Consider the following 17,238-nt stretch of genomic DNA (forward strand, 5'->3'; position numbering starts at 1 on the left):
GAAGCAGAGACAGGAGGCTAGATAGTGAGTTTGAGGCCAGCCTGGGTTATTTGAGGACCTGTTTCAGAACAATTTTTAAAACATATTTAATTTATTTATTTATTTGAGAGAGAGGGGAAGAGGCAGAGAGAAAGGCAGATATATATAGAGAATGGACGCACCAGGGCAACTAGCTACTGTAAACAAACTTCAGATGCATGTGTTCCCTTATGCATCTGGTTTACGTGGGTCTGGAGGAAACAAACTAGGGTCCTTTTTGGCTTTGCAGGCAAACACCTTAACCACTAAGCCATCTCTGTAACCCCAGAACAATTTAAAATATTTTTTTAAGACCATATTCTCTGATCAAGCAGAAGTTAGCAGGCTTATCACACCTTTTCTTTTTTAAGGTGACTACTATAACCCATATTAACACATCCATGAACCCAAATAACTATACACACACACACACATATACATTTTATATAGAGAGAAAGACATTTCTGCTTTAGTTGATTGTGTGTATGTGTGTGTGTGTGTGTGTGTGTGTGTGTGTGTGAGATGAGTTTTCTGGGGACTGAACCCAGGGCATTTCATATGCTAGGCAAGTACTGCTGAACCATATTCTCAGCCTTGGTGATTCTTTCTGGTTTTCATTGGATTTCTATTTCTTCTGTTGTTTTACAGAATGCTGTGACCTAACTGGGAGTGGTCAACAGCTTTCTCTCTCTTAGACCATATTTACATTGTTCCTTATTGATGTCACTTTTTTTTTTTCCAGGTAGGGTCTCACTCTAGCCCAGGCTGACCAGGAACTCACTCTGTTGTCCCAGGTTAGCCTCAAATTCATAGTGATCCTCCTACCTAAGCCTCCCTAGTGCTAAGATTGAAGGTGAGCACCACCATACCCAGCTTAAATTTTTTTTTAATATTTTATTTTTGAGAGAGAGAAAAAGAGACACATAGAGAAAGAATGGGCCTCTAGCAACTGCAAATGAACTCCAGAAGCATGCACCACCTTGTGCATCTGGCTTACATGGGTACTGAGGAATTGAACCTGTGTCCTTAGGCTTTGTAGGCAAGCACCTTAACCATTAAGCAACCTCTACAGCCCTTAATTTAAAAACAAAATAAAGGGGCTGGAGAGATGGCTCAGTGGTTAAGGCGCTTGCCTGCAAAGCCAAAGGACCCCAATTTGATTCTTTTTATTTTTAATTTATTTTTATTTTTATTATTTGAGAGCAACAGACAGAGAAAGAGGCAGAGAAAGAGAATGGGCGTGCCAGGGCTTCCAGCCTCTGCAAAGGAACTCCAGACACGTGTGCACCCTTGTGCATCTGGCTAACATGGGTCCTGGAGAAGTGAGCCTCGAACCAGGGTCCTTAGGCTTCACAGGCAAGCACTTAACTGCTAAGCCATCTCTCCAGCCCCCCAGTTTGATTCTTCAGGACCCACATAAGCCAGATGCACAAGGGGGTACATGCATCTGGAGTTTGTTTGCAGTGGCTAGAAGCCTTGGCATGCCCATTCTCTCTCTCGCTGTCTCTCAAATAAATAAACATAAAAAATTTAAAAATATATATGTATATACACACACGCATACATACATAATACATACATACATATTGTTTTGTTTTGTTTGCCAAGGTAGGGTCTCACTCTAGTCCAGGCTGACTTGGAATTCACTATGTAGTCTCAGGTTAGCCTCGAACTCACAGTGATCCTTCTACCTCTGCCTCCCGAGGGCTGGGATTAAAGGCATGAGCTACCACACCCAGCAACTGTTATTTTAATATTTTTTTGTTCATTATTTATTTATTTATTTGAGAGCGACAGACACAGGGAGAAAAACAGATAGAGGGAGAGAGATAGAATGGGCGCGCCAGGGCTTCCAGCCACTACAAACGAACTCCAGATGCGTGCGCCCCCTTGTGCATCTGGCTAACGTGGGACCTGGGGAACCGAGCCTTGAACCGGGGTCCTTAGGCTTCGCAGGCACGCGCTTAACCGCTAAGCCATCTCTCCAGCCTGCAACTGTTATTTTAAAAAGGATCCTGGGCTGGAGAGAAGACTTAGCAGTAAAGGTGCTTGCCTGTGAAGCTTAAGGAGTCATGTTCAACTCTGCAGGTCCCATGTAAGCCAGACGCACAGTGATTCAAGCGCACAAGGTCACTCATGCACACAAGGGTGTGCATGTCTGGAATTTGATTGTGGTGGTTGGAGGCCCTTGCACGCCAATTCTTTCATTCTCTATACCTTTATGTATTTGGGCACTTTATTCTTTTTTTTTTTTTTTAAGTTTAGTGGTTTTATTGCAGTTAGAAAATTATATTACGAAAGATACAAAAAAAATCAATATTATTATTTCTGTTTATTGTACAATCAGTACAACATCTTTTATCATTATGGCTTTAAATTTTCATTCTACCAAACAGGTTTCAAAGAGTAGTTTTTTTTTTTTACATGCCTTAATAAAACATTTAAAATATTTACAAATTCAAAATAGAGGTTTTCATAACTGAAAAAAGTTCACCTGAGAATTTACTGTAACATTGCCGTTTCTTTTTGTCCAGGTTGTGATGTGGCTGAGTACCCACATCTATCTCTGTCATCTGCTGCATCTTGTACACCCAATGCCTAATTTAAAACTGGTTAAGCTACTGTAAAGTATTATAAAAGCAAGTGGAAAAACCAACATTATAGCCATATGTACTTTGGGTATGACAATTTAACAAATCATTTGCTATAGCTATCATATTCAAATAAGGGGCAAATTTTAAGGTAACCTTATTGTGAGAAATAACAGCCTTTAAAAATCATCAGGCATCAAGAAGGCCAGGTCATAAAGTAAGGAACAATGATTGTGAATCTGCAAGACACAAACTGTGGGCACTTTATTCTTTTTACAGGGCTCTTTCAAATGGGAAATCCCATTTTTTTTTCTTTCTTTTTAAAAAAATATTTGAGAGAGGCAGAGAGAGCAAGTGAGTATGGGCATGCTAGGGCTTCCTGCCACTGCAAACAAACTTCAAATGCATGCACCACTTTGGGCATGGGTATTGGGGACATGAACCTGGGCCATTGGGCTTTGTAAGCAAGCACTGTTAAACACTGAGCCATCTCTCTAGCCCTTAAGGTTTTGTTTTTTTTTATGTTTTGTGGGTTTTTAAAAAAAATTAGAAATTATTTTATTTATTTGAGAGACAGAATGAGGCAGATTGTGATAGAAGCAGATAGAAGGAGAGAATGGGTGTACCAAAGCCTTCATCTGGTTTACATGGGTCCTGGGGAGTCCTTTGGTTTTGCAGGCAAACATCTTAATTGCTAAGCCATCTCTCCATTTGTTATTTTTGGTTTTTTAGGTGGGGTCTTGCTCTAGCCCATGTTCACTTGGAATTCATGATGTAGACTCGAGATGTCCTCAAACTCACAGCAATCTTCCTACCTCAGTCTCCCAAGTACTGGGATTTAATATACCAACATACTCTTTTTTTTTTTTTTTTTTTTTTTTGAGGTAGGGTTTCACTGTAGCCCAGGCTAACCTGGGATTCACTTTGTAGCTCCAGGCTGGTCTCAAAGTCATGGTGATCCTCCTACCTCTGCCTTCTAAGTGCTAAAATCAAAGATGTACACCACCATGCTTGGCTTTCTTTCTTTTTTGTTGTTATTGTTTGTTTGTTTGTTTCCAGGTAGGATCTCACTATCTCAGTACTGGGATTAAAGGCATGTACCACCATGCCTGGCTTAATTTTTTTTTTTTAATTTTTATTAACATTTTTCATGATTATAAAATATATCCCATGGTAATTCCCTCCCTCCCCACCCCCACACTTTCCCGTTTGAAATTCCGTTCTCCATCATATTACCTCCCCATTACAATCATTGTAATTACATATATACAATATCAACCTATTAAGTATCCTCCTCCCTTCCTTTCTCCACCCTTTAATTTTTTTTTTTTTTTAATTATTTGGTTTTTCAAGGTAGGGTCTCACTCTAGCCCAGGCTGACCTGGAATTCACTATGTAGTCTCAGGATGACCTTGAACTCATGGTAATCCTACCTACCTCTGCCTCCTGAGTGCTGGGATTAAAGGTATGTGCCACCACACCCAGCCTTTTATTTTTTTTAGGTAGGGTCTGGCTCTAGCCCAGGCTGACCTAGAATTCACTATGTAGTCTCAGGGTGACCTTGAGCTCATGGTGATCCTGCTATCTCTGCCTCCTGAGCTCTGGCTTTATTTATTTATTTTTATTTTTTAATTATTTATTTATTTATTTGAGAGCGACAGACACAGAGAGAAAGACAGGTAGAGGGAGAGAGAGAATGGGCGCGCCAGGGCTTCCAGCCTCTGCAAACGAACTCCAGACACGTGCGCCCCCTTGTGCATCTGGCTAACGTGGGACCTGGGGAACCGAGCCTCGAACCGGGGTCCTTAGGCTTCACAGGCAAGCACTTAACCACTAAGCCATCTCTCCAGCCCTATTTATTTTTATTTTTGTTTATTTATTTATTTTTGGAGGTATGGTCTCACCCTAGCCCAGACTGACCTGGAACTCTGTAGTTCTAGGCTGGCCTCAAATTCACAGCATTCCTCCTACTCAGGAATCCTCCTGACTGCTGGGATTAAAGGTGTGCCACCATGCCCCACTTCTTTCATCTTTTAATAAGAAGATAAAAATTCAGAATTTCCAATTTCTTGTATCTTATTTTCTAAAGGACCTATTTTTTTAGTCCTTTGTCTTCTTATCACAAATCAGACAGCTCATTATGTTTATATCTCTGTCCTTAGACTCCGTACCCCTCCATTAATCCGGACAGAAAGAGAATTATCAGACAAAGTACAGCTGCTAGAGGTAAGCTATGTGTGCAGTGGGAAGTTTTAAACCTCTTATCCTAAGTTGACTCACATTGATTTTAGATTTTATTTTCTTAGGCTTTGGGGGACATTGAAATTGCCCTTAAACTGGTGAAGACAGAGCACCAAAGCCCAGAACACCCACTGGACCAACACTATAGAAATCTACACTGTGCCTTACACCCTCTAGACCATGAAAGTTATGAGTTTCAGGTAAGAAAACTGGTCAATTTTCTTCATAGTCTTATGCTGTGAGCCCTACCTTCCTTTATCCCAATATTCTCTAACTACATATGAATAAATAGGACAGAATTTCTGCTTATCAAAAAAAAAGCAGGAGCCCTTCCTGCTTATGAGACTTGGAGCAAAACTTTCTGTCATGTTATACCAGAAGCCCTGAGTTCTTCAGTCCAGTCTCATAGAGTCCACATTGAACATTTTTTGCCATTTCTTTAACAGGTAATTTCCCAATACCTACAGTCTACCCATGCTCCCACACACAGTGACTATACCATGACCCTGCTGGATGTTTTTGAAGTAGAGAAGGAGGGCGAGAAAGAGGCCTTCAGAGCGGACCTTCACAACAGGTCTGAGTCTAAGTTTTGGATTCATGAAAATGTTTCCTAGCCTGAAGTGCTGTGAGCTTGGAGGCAAGGCTTGTAATTGCAGAAGAGCAGCAGAGTAGAATAATGGCTGTTTTTTTAGGATGCTGCTATGGCATGGTTCCAGGCTGAGTAATTGGGTGGGAATCCTGAGCCATGGACTTCGAATTGCCCCACCTGAGGCTCCCATCACAGGTTACATGGTAAGTAGAAGTTGAACTCTAGAAGGAGCAGAAGGGAAAGGCATACAGTAATGTTTCAGTCCATTTTTCCCCTCTAGGTTAGGGTTAGATAGTTCATCTCCCCAAGAATTAAACTAGCTCCTGATAACCTCATCATTTCTTACTGTGTCCCTTTTTTAAATTCCAAAAGACATGTTCAGAGGTGTTTCTACTGTTATCGACCTATTATTGGAACAACCTTGTGGGAGGCAGTAAAGAAGGAATCATGTTATACTTGTGAAAATGGAAAACTGTCAGTGACGTGAGCCTTACTCCTAACATAATGGGTGAAGCAGCTAATCTTGGTTTTGTTTTGTTTTTAATATTATTTATTTATTTTATTTACTTGAGATGGAAAGAGGCAGAGAGAGGGAGAGAGAGAATGGGCCCACCCGAGCCTTCAGTCACTGTAAACAAAACTGCAGACACATGTGCCACCTTGTGCATCTGGCATATGTGGGTCCTGGGGAATTGAACCTGAGTCCTTTGGCTTCTCGGGCAAACACCTTACCCACTAAGCCATCTCTGCAGCCCTGATCTGTTTTTGTTTTTTTTTTTAAGATTTTTAAAAAATTTTTATTTATTTATTTATTTGAGAAAGAGAGAGGGAGTGAGAATGGGCATACCATGGCCTCTTGCCACTGCAAACAAACTCCAGACGCATGTGCTACCATGTGCATCTGGCTTACGTGGGACTTGGGGAATCGAACCCAGGTCCTTAAGCTTTGCAGGCATGCACCTTAGCCAGGAAGCATCTTTCCAGCCCACTGATGTCAGTTTTTGGTGGTATGTTTCAGTTTGGGAAAGGAATCTACTTTGCTGACATGTCTTCCAAGAGTGCCAATTACTGTTTTGCCTCGCACTTAAAGAACACAGGACTGCTGCTCTTATCAGAGGTGAGGCATGAGTATATCTGGGATATCTAGTTAGTAACTTTTAATTTTCAATGAGAAAATTTTGACTTCAGAACCAAGAAGTTCACTTGGGATAACTTAAGGGGAGACAAGTGGAATGTCCATTGCATTGGATTCCTTTACTAGCATAAGGGACTAAACTACAAACGGGAATGTTTTGGTGGACTTTAGAGCTATCTAATTGTAAAAGGAGGTAGGCATTCAGCATCTTCTGCTTTGCAGGTAGCTCTAGGTGAGTGTAATGAGCTATTAGAGGCCAATCCTGAGGCAGAAGGATTACTTCAGGGCAAACACAGTACCAAAGGGCTTGGAAAGATGGCTCCCAACCCTGCCTACTCTGTCACCCTGTAAGTATTCAGAGCCAATGGAGCTGAAGATTCTTTTCCTTTTCTGTCTTCTGCACCAGATGCTGACACTGACACATTTTCTTCTGTTTTGCAGAAATGGGACTACAGTGCCCTTAGGACCAGCAACTGGCACAGGAGTTCTGAATCCAGAGGGTTATACCCTCAACTATAATGAGTATATTGTCTATAGTCCCAATCAGGTTCATATGCGGTACCTTCTAAAGGTTCAATTTAATTTCCAGAAGCTCTGGTGAATGTTGATATTTTAAAAAAGAAGGGCTAGAGGGATGGCTTCACAGTTAAGGTGCTTGACTGTGAAGCTTAAGGACCCATGTTCAACTTTCCAGGTCTCACATAAGCCAGACACACAAAGGTGAGACAAGCACAAGCACCTGGAGTTGGATTACAGTGGCTGAGGCCCTGGAATGCCAGTTCTCTCTCTAAAATAAAAATATTAAAAAAATAAAAAAGAAAAAATCCAGAGAACACAAGGTGTAGTGACACATACCTATAATCCTAGCACTTGGGAGGCAGAGGTAGGAGGATTGCTGTGAATGCAAGGCCAGCCTGAGACTACATAGTAAATTCCAGATCAGCCTGGGTCAGAGCAAGACCATGCCTCATAAAAAACAAGCAAACAAAAAAAATTGGTGGTGGTGCATACTTTTAATACCACCACTTGGGAGGCAGAGGTAGGAGGACTGCAGTAAGTTCAAGGCCATGCTGCAACTACATAGTGAATTCTAGGTCAACCTGGGCTACAGTGAAATCCTACTTCAAAAACAAACAAACAAAAAACCCAGAGAACATATAATTCTCATGCAAGAAAATGGCAGTGTTGTACTTTTGAACTTTTTGATATTTTGTGTAATAAAGATATAAAAATAACCAAGTGGTGTCTCATGCTTATAATGTCAGCACTTGGGAAGCTGGGGTAGGAGAAATTTTGCTGTGAGTTCAAGGCAAGCCTGGGCTAGAGTGAGATTTTTCCTTCTAAAAAACAAAAATATCTTTACCACTGCTGCTTTGGGATTTACTTCTCTAAACACCTATTCCTTCTGACATCAGTATGTCTTCATGTCACAGCCAGCAGCAGGTTACTGCCGATCCTGTTCCCCCACAGTATATTAGCCTCTGTGCATTGAGGGACACTAATAATGCAGGCTAATGCTTTTCCCATAATTCAGTTTTTCTGCATATCTGTTGAGCATCACTGTAGTGCAGGCCCTAAGGTTGAGTTACTTCCACGTTTTCCTTCCATATTCTCTTGGTTGTCAGTATCTAGTACCCTAGTCTTCATCACGTCCAAAACGTTGGGAAGCCCTGGAGGACTGCCACTATGCCTGAATACATTTTGGTATCGAATAGAAGCAGGAAGAGGGTTTATATCTTCTGTTGCATCCCAGAAGTACTAAAGTGTCAACTAAATTCATAGAATCTATTGTTATTTTATTTTTTCCTGATTATTTTTAAAAATACACAAAACTGGGCTGGAGAGATGGTTTAGTGGTTAAGCGCTTGCCTGTGAAGCCTAAGGACACCGGTTCGAGGCTCGGTTCCCCAGGTCCCATGTTAGCCAGATGCACAAGGGGGCGCACGCGTCTGGAGTTGATTTGCAGAGGCTGGAAGCCCTGGCGCGCCCATTCTCTCTCTCCCTCTATCTGTCTTTCTCTCTGTGTCTGTCACTCTCAAATAAATAAATAAAATATTTTAAAAAAAAAGAAAAAAAATACACAAAACTTCCTTAAAACACTATGAAGGTTGTTTAATTTTTAATTACATATTTGGTTCAGGTGATTAAATTCAGGATCTTGCCATGCTAGCACATGTTCTATAGCTAAGATAGGTTCCCACCTCATAGTGAAGGTTGTTTAAATGGAATCAATTCATAACTTTTAGCACCAGATTTCTAATATCCTTCAAAAGTTTTATTTTACTTATTTGAGAGAGAGAGAGAAAGAGGCATATAGACAGAGAATGGGCATGCAAGGGCCTCTAGCCACCACACATGCATGTGCCACTCTGCCACGTTGTGCATCTGGCATATGTGGGTACTGGGCTTTGCAGGTAAGTGCCTTCGCTGCTAAGCCATCTCTCCAGCCCTCAAATTTTTAATTGTATATATTGGGCTGGGGCTATTGCTTACTGGTTGGTAAAGGACTTACCTACCATGTATAAGGCCCTGGTTTTGATTCCCCATTTTCCCTTGAAAAAATAATCCCACGGAGCATGGTGGTGCATACCTTAAATCTCAGCACTCGGGAGGCAGAGGTAGGAGGATCTCTGTAAGTTCCAGGACTACAAAGTGAGTTGCAGATAAGCCTGGGCTAGAGTAAGATCCTTCCTCAAAATCAAGCCAAAAAATAATATATAGATACCCTTTGACCTTAAACCAGATGGACATGTTTGTGTAGATGGCTTTACTGCAACATTGGTGTACCCAAACATTCAGAGATAAGGGAACTAGTCAAATATACCCACTCATTTAATCATTATGCCACTAATAAAAACTAAAATGAATTTTATGTGCTTTTTCAAAAGTTCACATGGAATACTTCAAAACCCATTGTATAAGAGAGTATCAAACCAAAACTAGGTAACAATTATCACAAGAAAATTATAGAACAATATACCTTAAGCAAATGGTTGCAAATAATTAATAAAATATTAAGCCCAGTCCAGCAACATACAGAAAGGACTATATGCCATAGCTAAGTGAAACAAGTGAGGTCACAAGAATGCAAGTTTGGTCCCACATGAAAATGGGGGATATAAGTCATATGGTCATCTCATGTAGAAAAGGGATAGGGCAAAATGTAACATCCTAATGTAATAAAATTCAACAAACAGGAGTCGATGACTATTTCCTCATCTATACTGATTAGGGACATCTATGAGAAACACAGCTAACATCATACTTAGTAGTAGAAGATAGCATTATCTCCTGGGTTGTGGTAGTTTCAGTAGACTCAAATGTTTTATTAAAGCTTGTAACAGATTTCCAGCTGCCTGGCTGGAAGATGAGTCACTGTGGGTGGATCCTGGGGTCCAGCCCTAAGGTGTCATTGGAGGCAGATCTGATTTCCAGCCTGAAGGTAAACAGAGTACTACAACTGTGCCTGGGATTTCCAGGGTTTGCTTGCTTTTGGTGGTGCATGTAGTTTCTTCTCTGCATGGACCTGTGAAAGAGGGCCAACTTCCACCATTATAGAACTTCCCTGGACCTGAAAGCTTCAAATAAAATCCCATTTCTCCCATAAACTATGTCTGGTTTTGAGGTTCATCCCAGCATTGTGGAGCTAACTATGATGGCTGTGGCTAGGCTAGGAACATGCATGAAGTCCTAGGTTCAGTCCGCACCACTGCATGAACTATGCATGGTAATGCACACATCATTCCAGCATTCAGAAAGAAAAGCCAAGATCAGGAGTTAAGGATTATACTTGGATATGTAGTGAGTTTGAAGCCAGCCTTGGCTTCATGAGACTACCAAAAAAAAAAAAAAAAAGGAAAGAAAGAATGGAGGAAGTGTGTATCTCCTAAGAATAGAAAACCAGAAAGTTCACTCTGCCAGTTAGTGTACAGTATTTTAAACCAGTCTGCAAACTTGTTTTTAGGTTGGGCATTAAGACCATTGATAGTAATAATTATTGAAAGGTGTGTATTTATTTTGACATTTTTCTTATTTTATAGTTCTTCCAGTTTTACCTTTTCTCTCTTATATTAACTAGTATTTGAGTATGGTTTGTTTTTTCCAGGTTCTTTATATGTGTACTTTTCTTTCTCTTCAGCATGGAGGATCCTTTCAAGTATTTTTTTTTTTTTTTTACATTCACATACACCAGGAACTTTTATTTTTGAGACATTTCTCCTGAACATCTTTGAGCATTTTTTGTTGTTGTTGACCTCATGCAGTGACTCCGGTCCATCATTTTTTCCTTTAGTACAGTTAGATTACAATTTAAGGCTGTCCCACAAGTAAGAAAAATATCCTTTTCCATTCACTACAGATTGTGTCTTCCAACTTCCGACCTTATAAGGATATTACAACTAACCCATTTACTTTACTCTCCCTCCACTTGTGTAATTGTACTATTACATCAAGGTTTACACCATCATCTGCATTCCACTTTATGACCAATATTAAACGTTCAAGGAGGAACGTTATGCACAGCCTTTGAATCATTACATAAACTTTATCCACTGAACAGTCAAAACATTATGCTATGTCCAGATTTTCATTTGTTTGGCTCCAAGGTCTTGGCCCATGCGCAGCTCCCACGGACACTGAATTAAGTCCATTTTCATACAATTCCATGTTCACAATCCTGTGCACTTCAGGATTAGTATCTGGATAACACCTTTTTTTCCTGTAGCTTTCACCAAACGTTTCTTTTTGTGGAATGAACAGATGCATGCCTTTCAGAGGACATTCTTAATGTCGCCTGCCTCTTCTTTAACGAATGCCTTGCTTCCCAACCAATTCATGTCTGATTTTTTTTTTAATTTAGAACATGAGTTTGTTGCAAATAAATTTTTTTTTTTGCAGAAAAATTTGGACCTCTTTTTTATAACCCATCTTGCGGCCACTGTCGCATCCTGCCATGTGCTCAGGGTTGGGATTAAAGACACGGCTTCTCGAAATATTCCCGTGGGGTCTTCCACAGCAGCTCCATGCTCTCCCTGACAGCATCGGCCCCAGCACCTGCCTGCGTCACAGGGCACATAGCCCAGGACCAGAGGCCCGCTAGGAGAGAAGGGCGCATGCGCGGGCCCTGCTCGTGATCTCGCGAGACTTCTGTCGTGCACGCCGCTACGCCCGCCCTGGCCTGTGGAGGGGGGGTGGTCTAGATTTGTACCTGCAAGCGGATGTTGAGGTTCACCGAGCCTGCCAGGTAGAAGTAGGGGAAGTTCATGCGCATCTGCCTGGCCAGCTCAAAGAAGGCTAGCAGCATGCGAGAGAGGCCCTTGCAGAAGAGCCCGTAGGAGGTGGCGGCGGATGCGGCCATGGGTGGGGGCCTCAGAAGTCGCTGTGGGCTCCGCAGCTCGGGGTCCACGGGGCCTGTATGGGGTGGGGACGAGGATGCGGTCGGGTACTGAGATGGGAGCTCGCCTCGGGGTCACACCTGTGCCTCCCGCTGGCTGGCCCTGGGCTCCTGCATGGCCACTAGTAGTAGAGCTGGTTTTGTCTTCAAATATTCCATTATCCTGTTGTGAAATGTCCATATTTTGAATGGATAGCTTTGCAGGATAAAGTAACCTTGGTTGACAGTTATCTTTCAGAACTTGGAATCCATCATTCCAAGCCCTGGTGGCTTTTAAAGTGTGCGTTGAGGGCTGGAGAGATGGCTTAGCGGTTAAGGCACATGCCTAGAAGCCTAAGGACCCAGGTTCGATTCTCCATGTCCCATGTAAGCCAGATGCACATGGTGGTGCATGTGTCTGGAATTTATTTGCAGTGGCTAGAGGCCCTGGTGCATCCATTCTCTCTCTCTCCCTCCCTCCCTCTCCCTCTCTCCCCCCTCCCTCTCTCTCTCTCTCTCTCTCTCTCTCTCTCTCCCCCCTCCCTCCTTCCCTTTCTCTTTGATTCTAATAAATAAATAAAAATAAATCTTTTTAAAAAAGTGTTGAGTAATCTGCTGTGATCCTGATGGGCTTACCTTTGTATGTGACTTGATTTTTCTCTCTGCTTTAAATATATTTTCTTTGGTTTGTATGTTTGGTAGTTTAATTATAATATGGTGAGGAGAAGTTCTTTCCAGGTTTTGTCTGGTGTTCCAAAGGCTTCCTTTGTCTGCATTGGCATCTCTTTCCCAATCTGGGAGGTTCTCTTATATGATTTTGTTGAAAACATCTACTATGCCTTTGGAGTGAAATTCTTTTTCTACTATTCCCTGAATTCTTATATTTAATATTTTCCTACTGTCCCAGATATCTTGAAATTCCCATGCATACTTTCCTATTACTTTGTCTTTCTCTTTGGTGGATTGTTTTAGATCTGCCACTTGGTCTTCTAGTTTAGATATTCTGTTCTCTTCTTCCTCCATTCTACTGTTGAGATTTTTCTGCAGTTTTTTTTTTTTATTTCATTGACCATGTTCATATTGCTAGTAATTCTGACTGGTTTTTCTTTATTATTTCTATTTCCTTATTTATATCTTGTATTGATCTCCTTACTTCATTAAATTGGTTTCCTGTGTCTTCTTTGATTCCTTTGATTTCCTCTTTGATTCCTTTGCTTTCTTAATTTTTTTGAACATATTTATAATCATTCTTGTGAAATATTTCTCAGGCATTTCCTCTAAATCAGTCTCACTGGAGATCATTTCTGATGCATTAATACTTTTTGGTACATTCATATTGTCATACATTTTTTGGGGGGTTGTTTCTTGTGGTATAATGTATATATTTTTGCATCTTGGACTAATTTAATGGTTGGATTTTCTAATTATCTGCTGTGTTAGTAGATGTATCCATCAATCTAATGTTATATATGTTCAGGGTAGGAGCTTAAGGTGCTAGGTGTGGCTCTTAAGACTCTCAGAGCATCTACAAAAGTGACCCTAGATATTGGGTTTGCCTGCTACTAGAGCATTCAAGTAAGCTGAGTAGAACAAAATACAGGCAGATTCTAAAATTTAACTAAACCATGTACACATGCAATGAAAAACAGCACAGAGTATTTATGCAAGAGTTGGTATTATGACAACGAGATCCTCTAACAAAGTCACAGTCCTTTAGGATGTATGTTGCCCCACATCCTTAATCCTGTCAACTAGGAGGCTAAGATTTCTGGTCTGTTGAGGGTTCCAAGTCAACTTGTGACCAAGTGAGACTCTTCCCTAACAAATGACAGAAGAGGAAGCAAAGGCACTATAAATCAGGAAGCAACAAATATTAAGCCCAACATATAGCTTATTTAAGAATGCCAAATCTGGGCTGAAGAGATGGCTTAGCAGTTAAGGTATCTGCCTGCAAAGCCAAAGGATCCCAGTTCAATTCTCCAGGACCCATGTAAGCCAGATGCACAAGAGGCCACATGCATCTGGAGTTCCTTTGCAATGGCTGGGGACCTTGGTGCACCCATTATCTATCTATCTCAAATAAATTAATTAAATATCTTTATATAATATATATATATATATATATATATACACACATATACATATATATATGTATGTATGTATAATCTGTTGAAAAACAAAAGAATGGCAAGTCCGACCATCCATCAGTTTTAACATGTAATTTATCCTGACATGGAAGGTGCAATTAGCACCTCCAATTCAAGCCTATGTACTAGACTTATTTGGCAGATACTGACCAAGTGTAATCCCAGTTACCTTTTGGGATGGTTTTGGTCTCAATTATGCTGTGCTCCTGCTTAGGTTCCTCCTTGCTGTACTGTGGGCTCAGGTAGGCTGGCCGGGTCGGTGGGTCACTGCTCTGGTCACCTGTGCTGGGTGCTGTGTAGGTGAGCTCCCTTCTCCAGGTCTCTGGTGCTTGCTGGCACTTGCACTGGCGGTGGGTGAGGGGAGGCTGTGGATGGTGGCTGAAGTTCTCCCGCTGGTCCTTGTGATCCTCTTCTTCACGAGCTGCTCTTCCATTGGTCCCCGCACCTCTCTTCACATTTCTTGAGTTTGCAAGGAGCTCCAGTGTGAATGGAGAATCCCCCTCACCTGGCTTTTCCTGCAGCTTAGGCTGAGCCTGTTGGCTGAGGCCATGGGGACCTGGTTCCGCTGCTGCTGGAGCCACTTCTGCCTGCTTTTGTGGGCTCTAGATCTCTTCTACTTCTCTGCTGCAATTGATAATTTCTTCTACACCTCACTTACTTAAAGAGTGTATTTTGCTCTTTTTTTTTTTTTGGCTTTTTCTCCCTTAGGCTGCTTTGGCATTGTTCCTACACTGCCATCTTAACCGTAAGTCATGTACAGTATTTTGTTGGAGATACTAACCATGGTAGTCCTAAGAGAGGAAGGGGGAGCATCTGAATCACAGAAGGGAACCCCTGACCAGTACTGTAAATCTGATCAAAAGCCCATGGCAGAGAAGTCAATAGGAACATCCCACTGTTTTGCTAAACTGACATGTGATTCTAAAACTTATGATAAAGCTATAGTAACAGGAACAATGTTATAATGGCATTAAATCGATAAGGAATAGAATTGAGAATCCAGAGGGAAACTCATGCATAAATAATACATTGGTTTTCAGCAAGGGTACCATAATGTTAATCTTGTTTACCAAATTAATGAGATTTATAATCAAAGGAGATCTCCCTCCCTCTCTCTCTCTCTCTCTCTCCCTCCCTCTCTCTCTCTCTCTCTCTCTCTCTCTCTCTCTCTGTGTGTGTGTGTGTGTGTGTGTGTGTGTGTGTGTGTTAGTGTTACGGTGTTTTCCAGAGGTGTAACTGAGGTGGGAGGATTCATCCAGAATGTGGGCAACACCACTCAGGTCTTTTCCCATGTCCTCCCCACCATACTGGGCTATACCCTCAACTATGAGCCTAAATAAATTTCTTTGTTCTTCCTTAAGATACTTTTATGAAGTATTTTTGTCACAACAGCACGAAATGAAGTTTTACTAATTAGTTAATATATATGTCAAGAACATTCAATGGGAAAAAGAACAATCTTCAACAAATGGTACTGAGACCACTTAATTACCCACATGCAAAGTAATGAATTTGGAAGGCTCTCTGTATGCAAATATTAACTTGAACTAAAAATAAATAGGACTGGAGCAATGGCTCAATGGTTAAGGCACTTGCCTATGAAGCCTAAGGACCCAAGTTCAATTCCGCAGTACCAAGATAAGCCAGACACACAAGATGTCACATGCATTTGGAGTTCATTTGTAGTGGCTAGGGACCCTGGTGCACATATTCTCTCCCTCTGTCTCTCAAATAAATAAATATAAAAAATTATAAATAACCAAAAATAATAAGTGCTAGAAGTATAAAAGGTGACCTTGGATTAGGTAGCATTGTCTTAGATTATAACACCAATAATACGTTAACAAACTGGTCTTTACCAAAAACAAGCCAAAAAAATAAAAACTTATGGTAATGGGGCATGAACCTAGGACTTCCCACATGGAAAACAAGTGCTATACCACTGAGCTACACTAGACAGTCTCAATTTCGTTGGCCTTGAAGTCACTCTGTAGCTCAGGCTGGACTTGAACCTGTGGTCCTCCTGCCTCAACCTTCAGAGTAGTTAAGATTATAAGCCTGTACCACCAGACTCAGCTGTCTTCCTCAAAATTTAAAATATTTGAGAGAGACAGCAAGAGTTTGGGTGTGCCAGGGCCTTTAGTCACTGCAAACAAATTCCAGGGGCATGCACCACTTTGTACATCTGGTATATGGGTACTGGGGAACTGAAACCAGGCCATCAGGCTTTGCAAGCAAATGCCTTTAGCCATTGAGTCATTTCTCCAACCTCTTCCTCAAAATTTGGAACTTTTAGCCACACACCTATAATCCCAGCACTTGGGAAGCAGAGGCAGAAGATTGTCACAAATCAAAGCTATTCTGGGGCTGGAGAGATGGCTTAGCGGTTAAGTGCTTGCCTGTGAAGCCTAAGGACCCCGGTTCGAGGTTCGACTTCCCAGGTTCCACATTAGCCAGATGCCCAAGGGGCTGCACGCATCTGGAGTTCGTTTGCAGTGGTTGGAAGCCATGGTGTGCCCATTCTCTCTCCCTCTCTCTATCTGTCTCTTTCTGTCTCTCTCAAATAAATAAACAAAAATAACAAAAAAAATTTTTTTAAAAAGCTATTCTGTTCTACCTTGTGAGTTCCAGTGCTACACAATGTGTCCATGTCACAAAAAAAAAAAAAAAAAAAAAAAAAAAGAAAGAAAGAAAAAGAAAACCATAAGATTCGGGCTGGAGAGATGGCTTAGTGATTAAGGTTCTTACCTACAAAGCCTAAGAACCAGGTTTGATTCCCCAGTACCCACTTAAGCCAGATGCACAAAGTGGCACATGTATCTGGTATTCATTTGCAGTTGCTAGGGTCCAGGTGTGTCCATTCTCTGCATCTTTTTTTTTTTTTTCTCTCTCTCTCTCTCTCAAATAAATAAATAAAAATAAAAGAATAAATCTTTTTCTTGGCATAGTGTTTTTCTGAAATTCCAGCACTCAGGAGGCTGAGACAGGAGTACCTGAATTCCAGGCTGTTGCGGGGGAGGGTTACTCAGTGGATAAAGTGCTTGTTATGCAAGCGTAATCCTGAGTTCAGATCTTTAGAACCCACATGCAGCAGTTACCTTTTCATTGCTGGACCTAAACACCAGACCAGAAGCAGCTTCTGAGAC

General features: G+C 41.3%; 1 protein-coding gene across 3 annotated transcripts in view; it reads left to right on the top strand.

Moving 5' to 3' along the window:
* Parp2 (poly(ADP-ribose) polymerase 2) overlaps positions 1-7,299 on the top strand; it is a 40,530-nt gene extending 33,231 nt beyond the window's left edge. For all 3 annotated transcript variants that reach the window (XM_012951584.2, XM_045156645.1, XM_045156646.1), the window contains exons 10-16: positions 4,772-4,835; positions 4,916-5,050; positions 5,297-5,424; positions 5,543-5,642; positions 6,458-6,556; positions 6,797-6,921; positions 7,016-7,299. In XM_012951584.2, the coding sequence (XP_012807038.1) occupies positions 4,772-4,835; positions 4,916-5,050; positions 5,297-5,424; positions 5,543-5,642; positions 6,458-6,556; positions 6,797-6,921; positions 7,016-7,175 (811 nt within the window). In that variant the 3' untranslated portion in view covers positions 7,176-7,299. The remainder of the gene's footprint in view (positions 1-4,771; positions 4,836-4,915; positions 5,051-5,296; positions 5,425-5,542; positions 5,643-6,457; positions 6,557-6,796; positions 6,922-7,015) is intronic.
* Positions 7,300-17,238: the final 9,939 nt, after the last annotated feature.

This window comes from Jaculus jaculus, chromosome 8 (genome assembly GCF_020740685.1).
Source record: "Jaculus jaculus isolate mJacJac1 chromosome 8, mJacJac1.mat.Y.cur, whole genome shotgun sequence".
In the NCBI taxonomy this organism is placed as follows: domain Eukaryota; kingdom Metazoa; phylum Chordata; class Mammalia; order Rodentia; family Dipodidae; genus Jaculus; species Jaculus jaculus.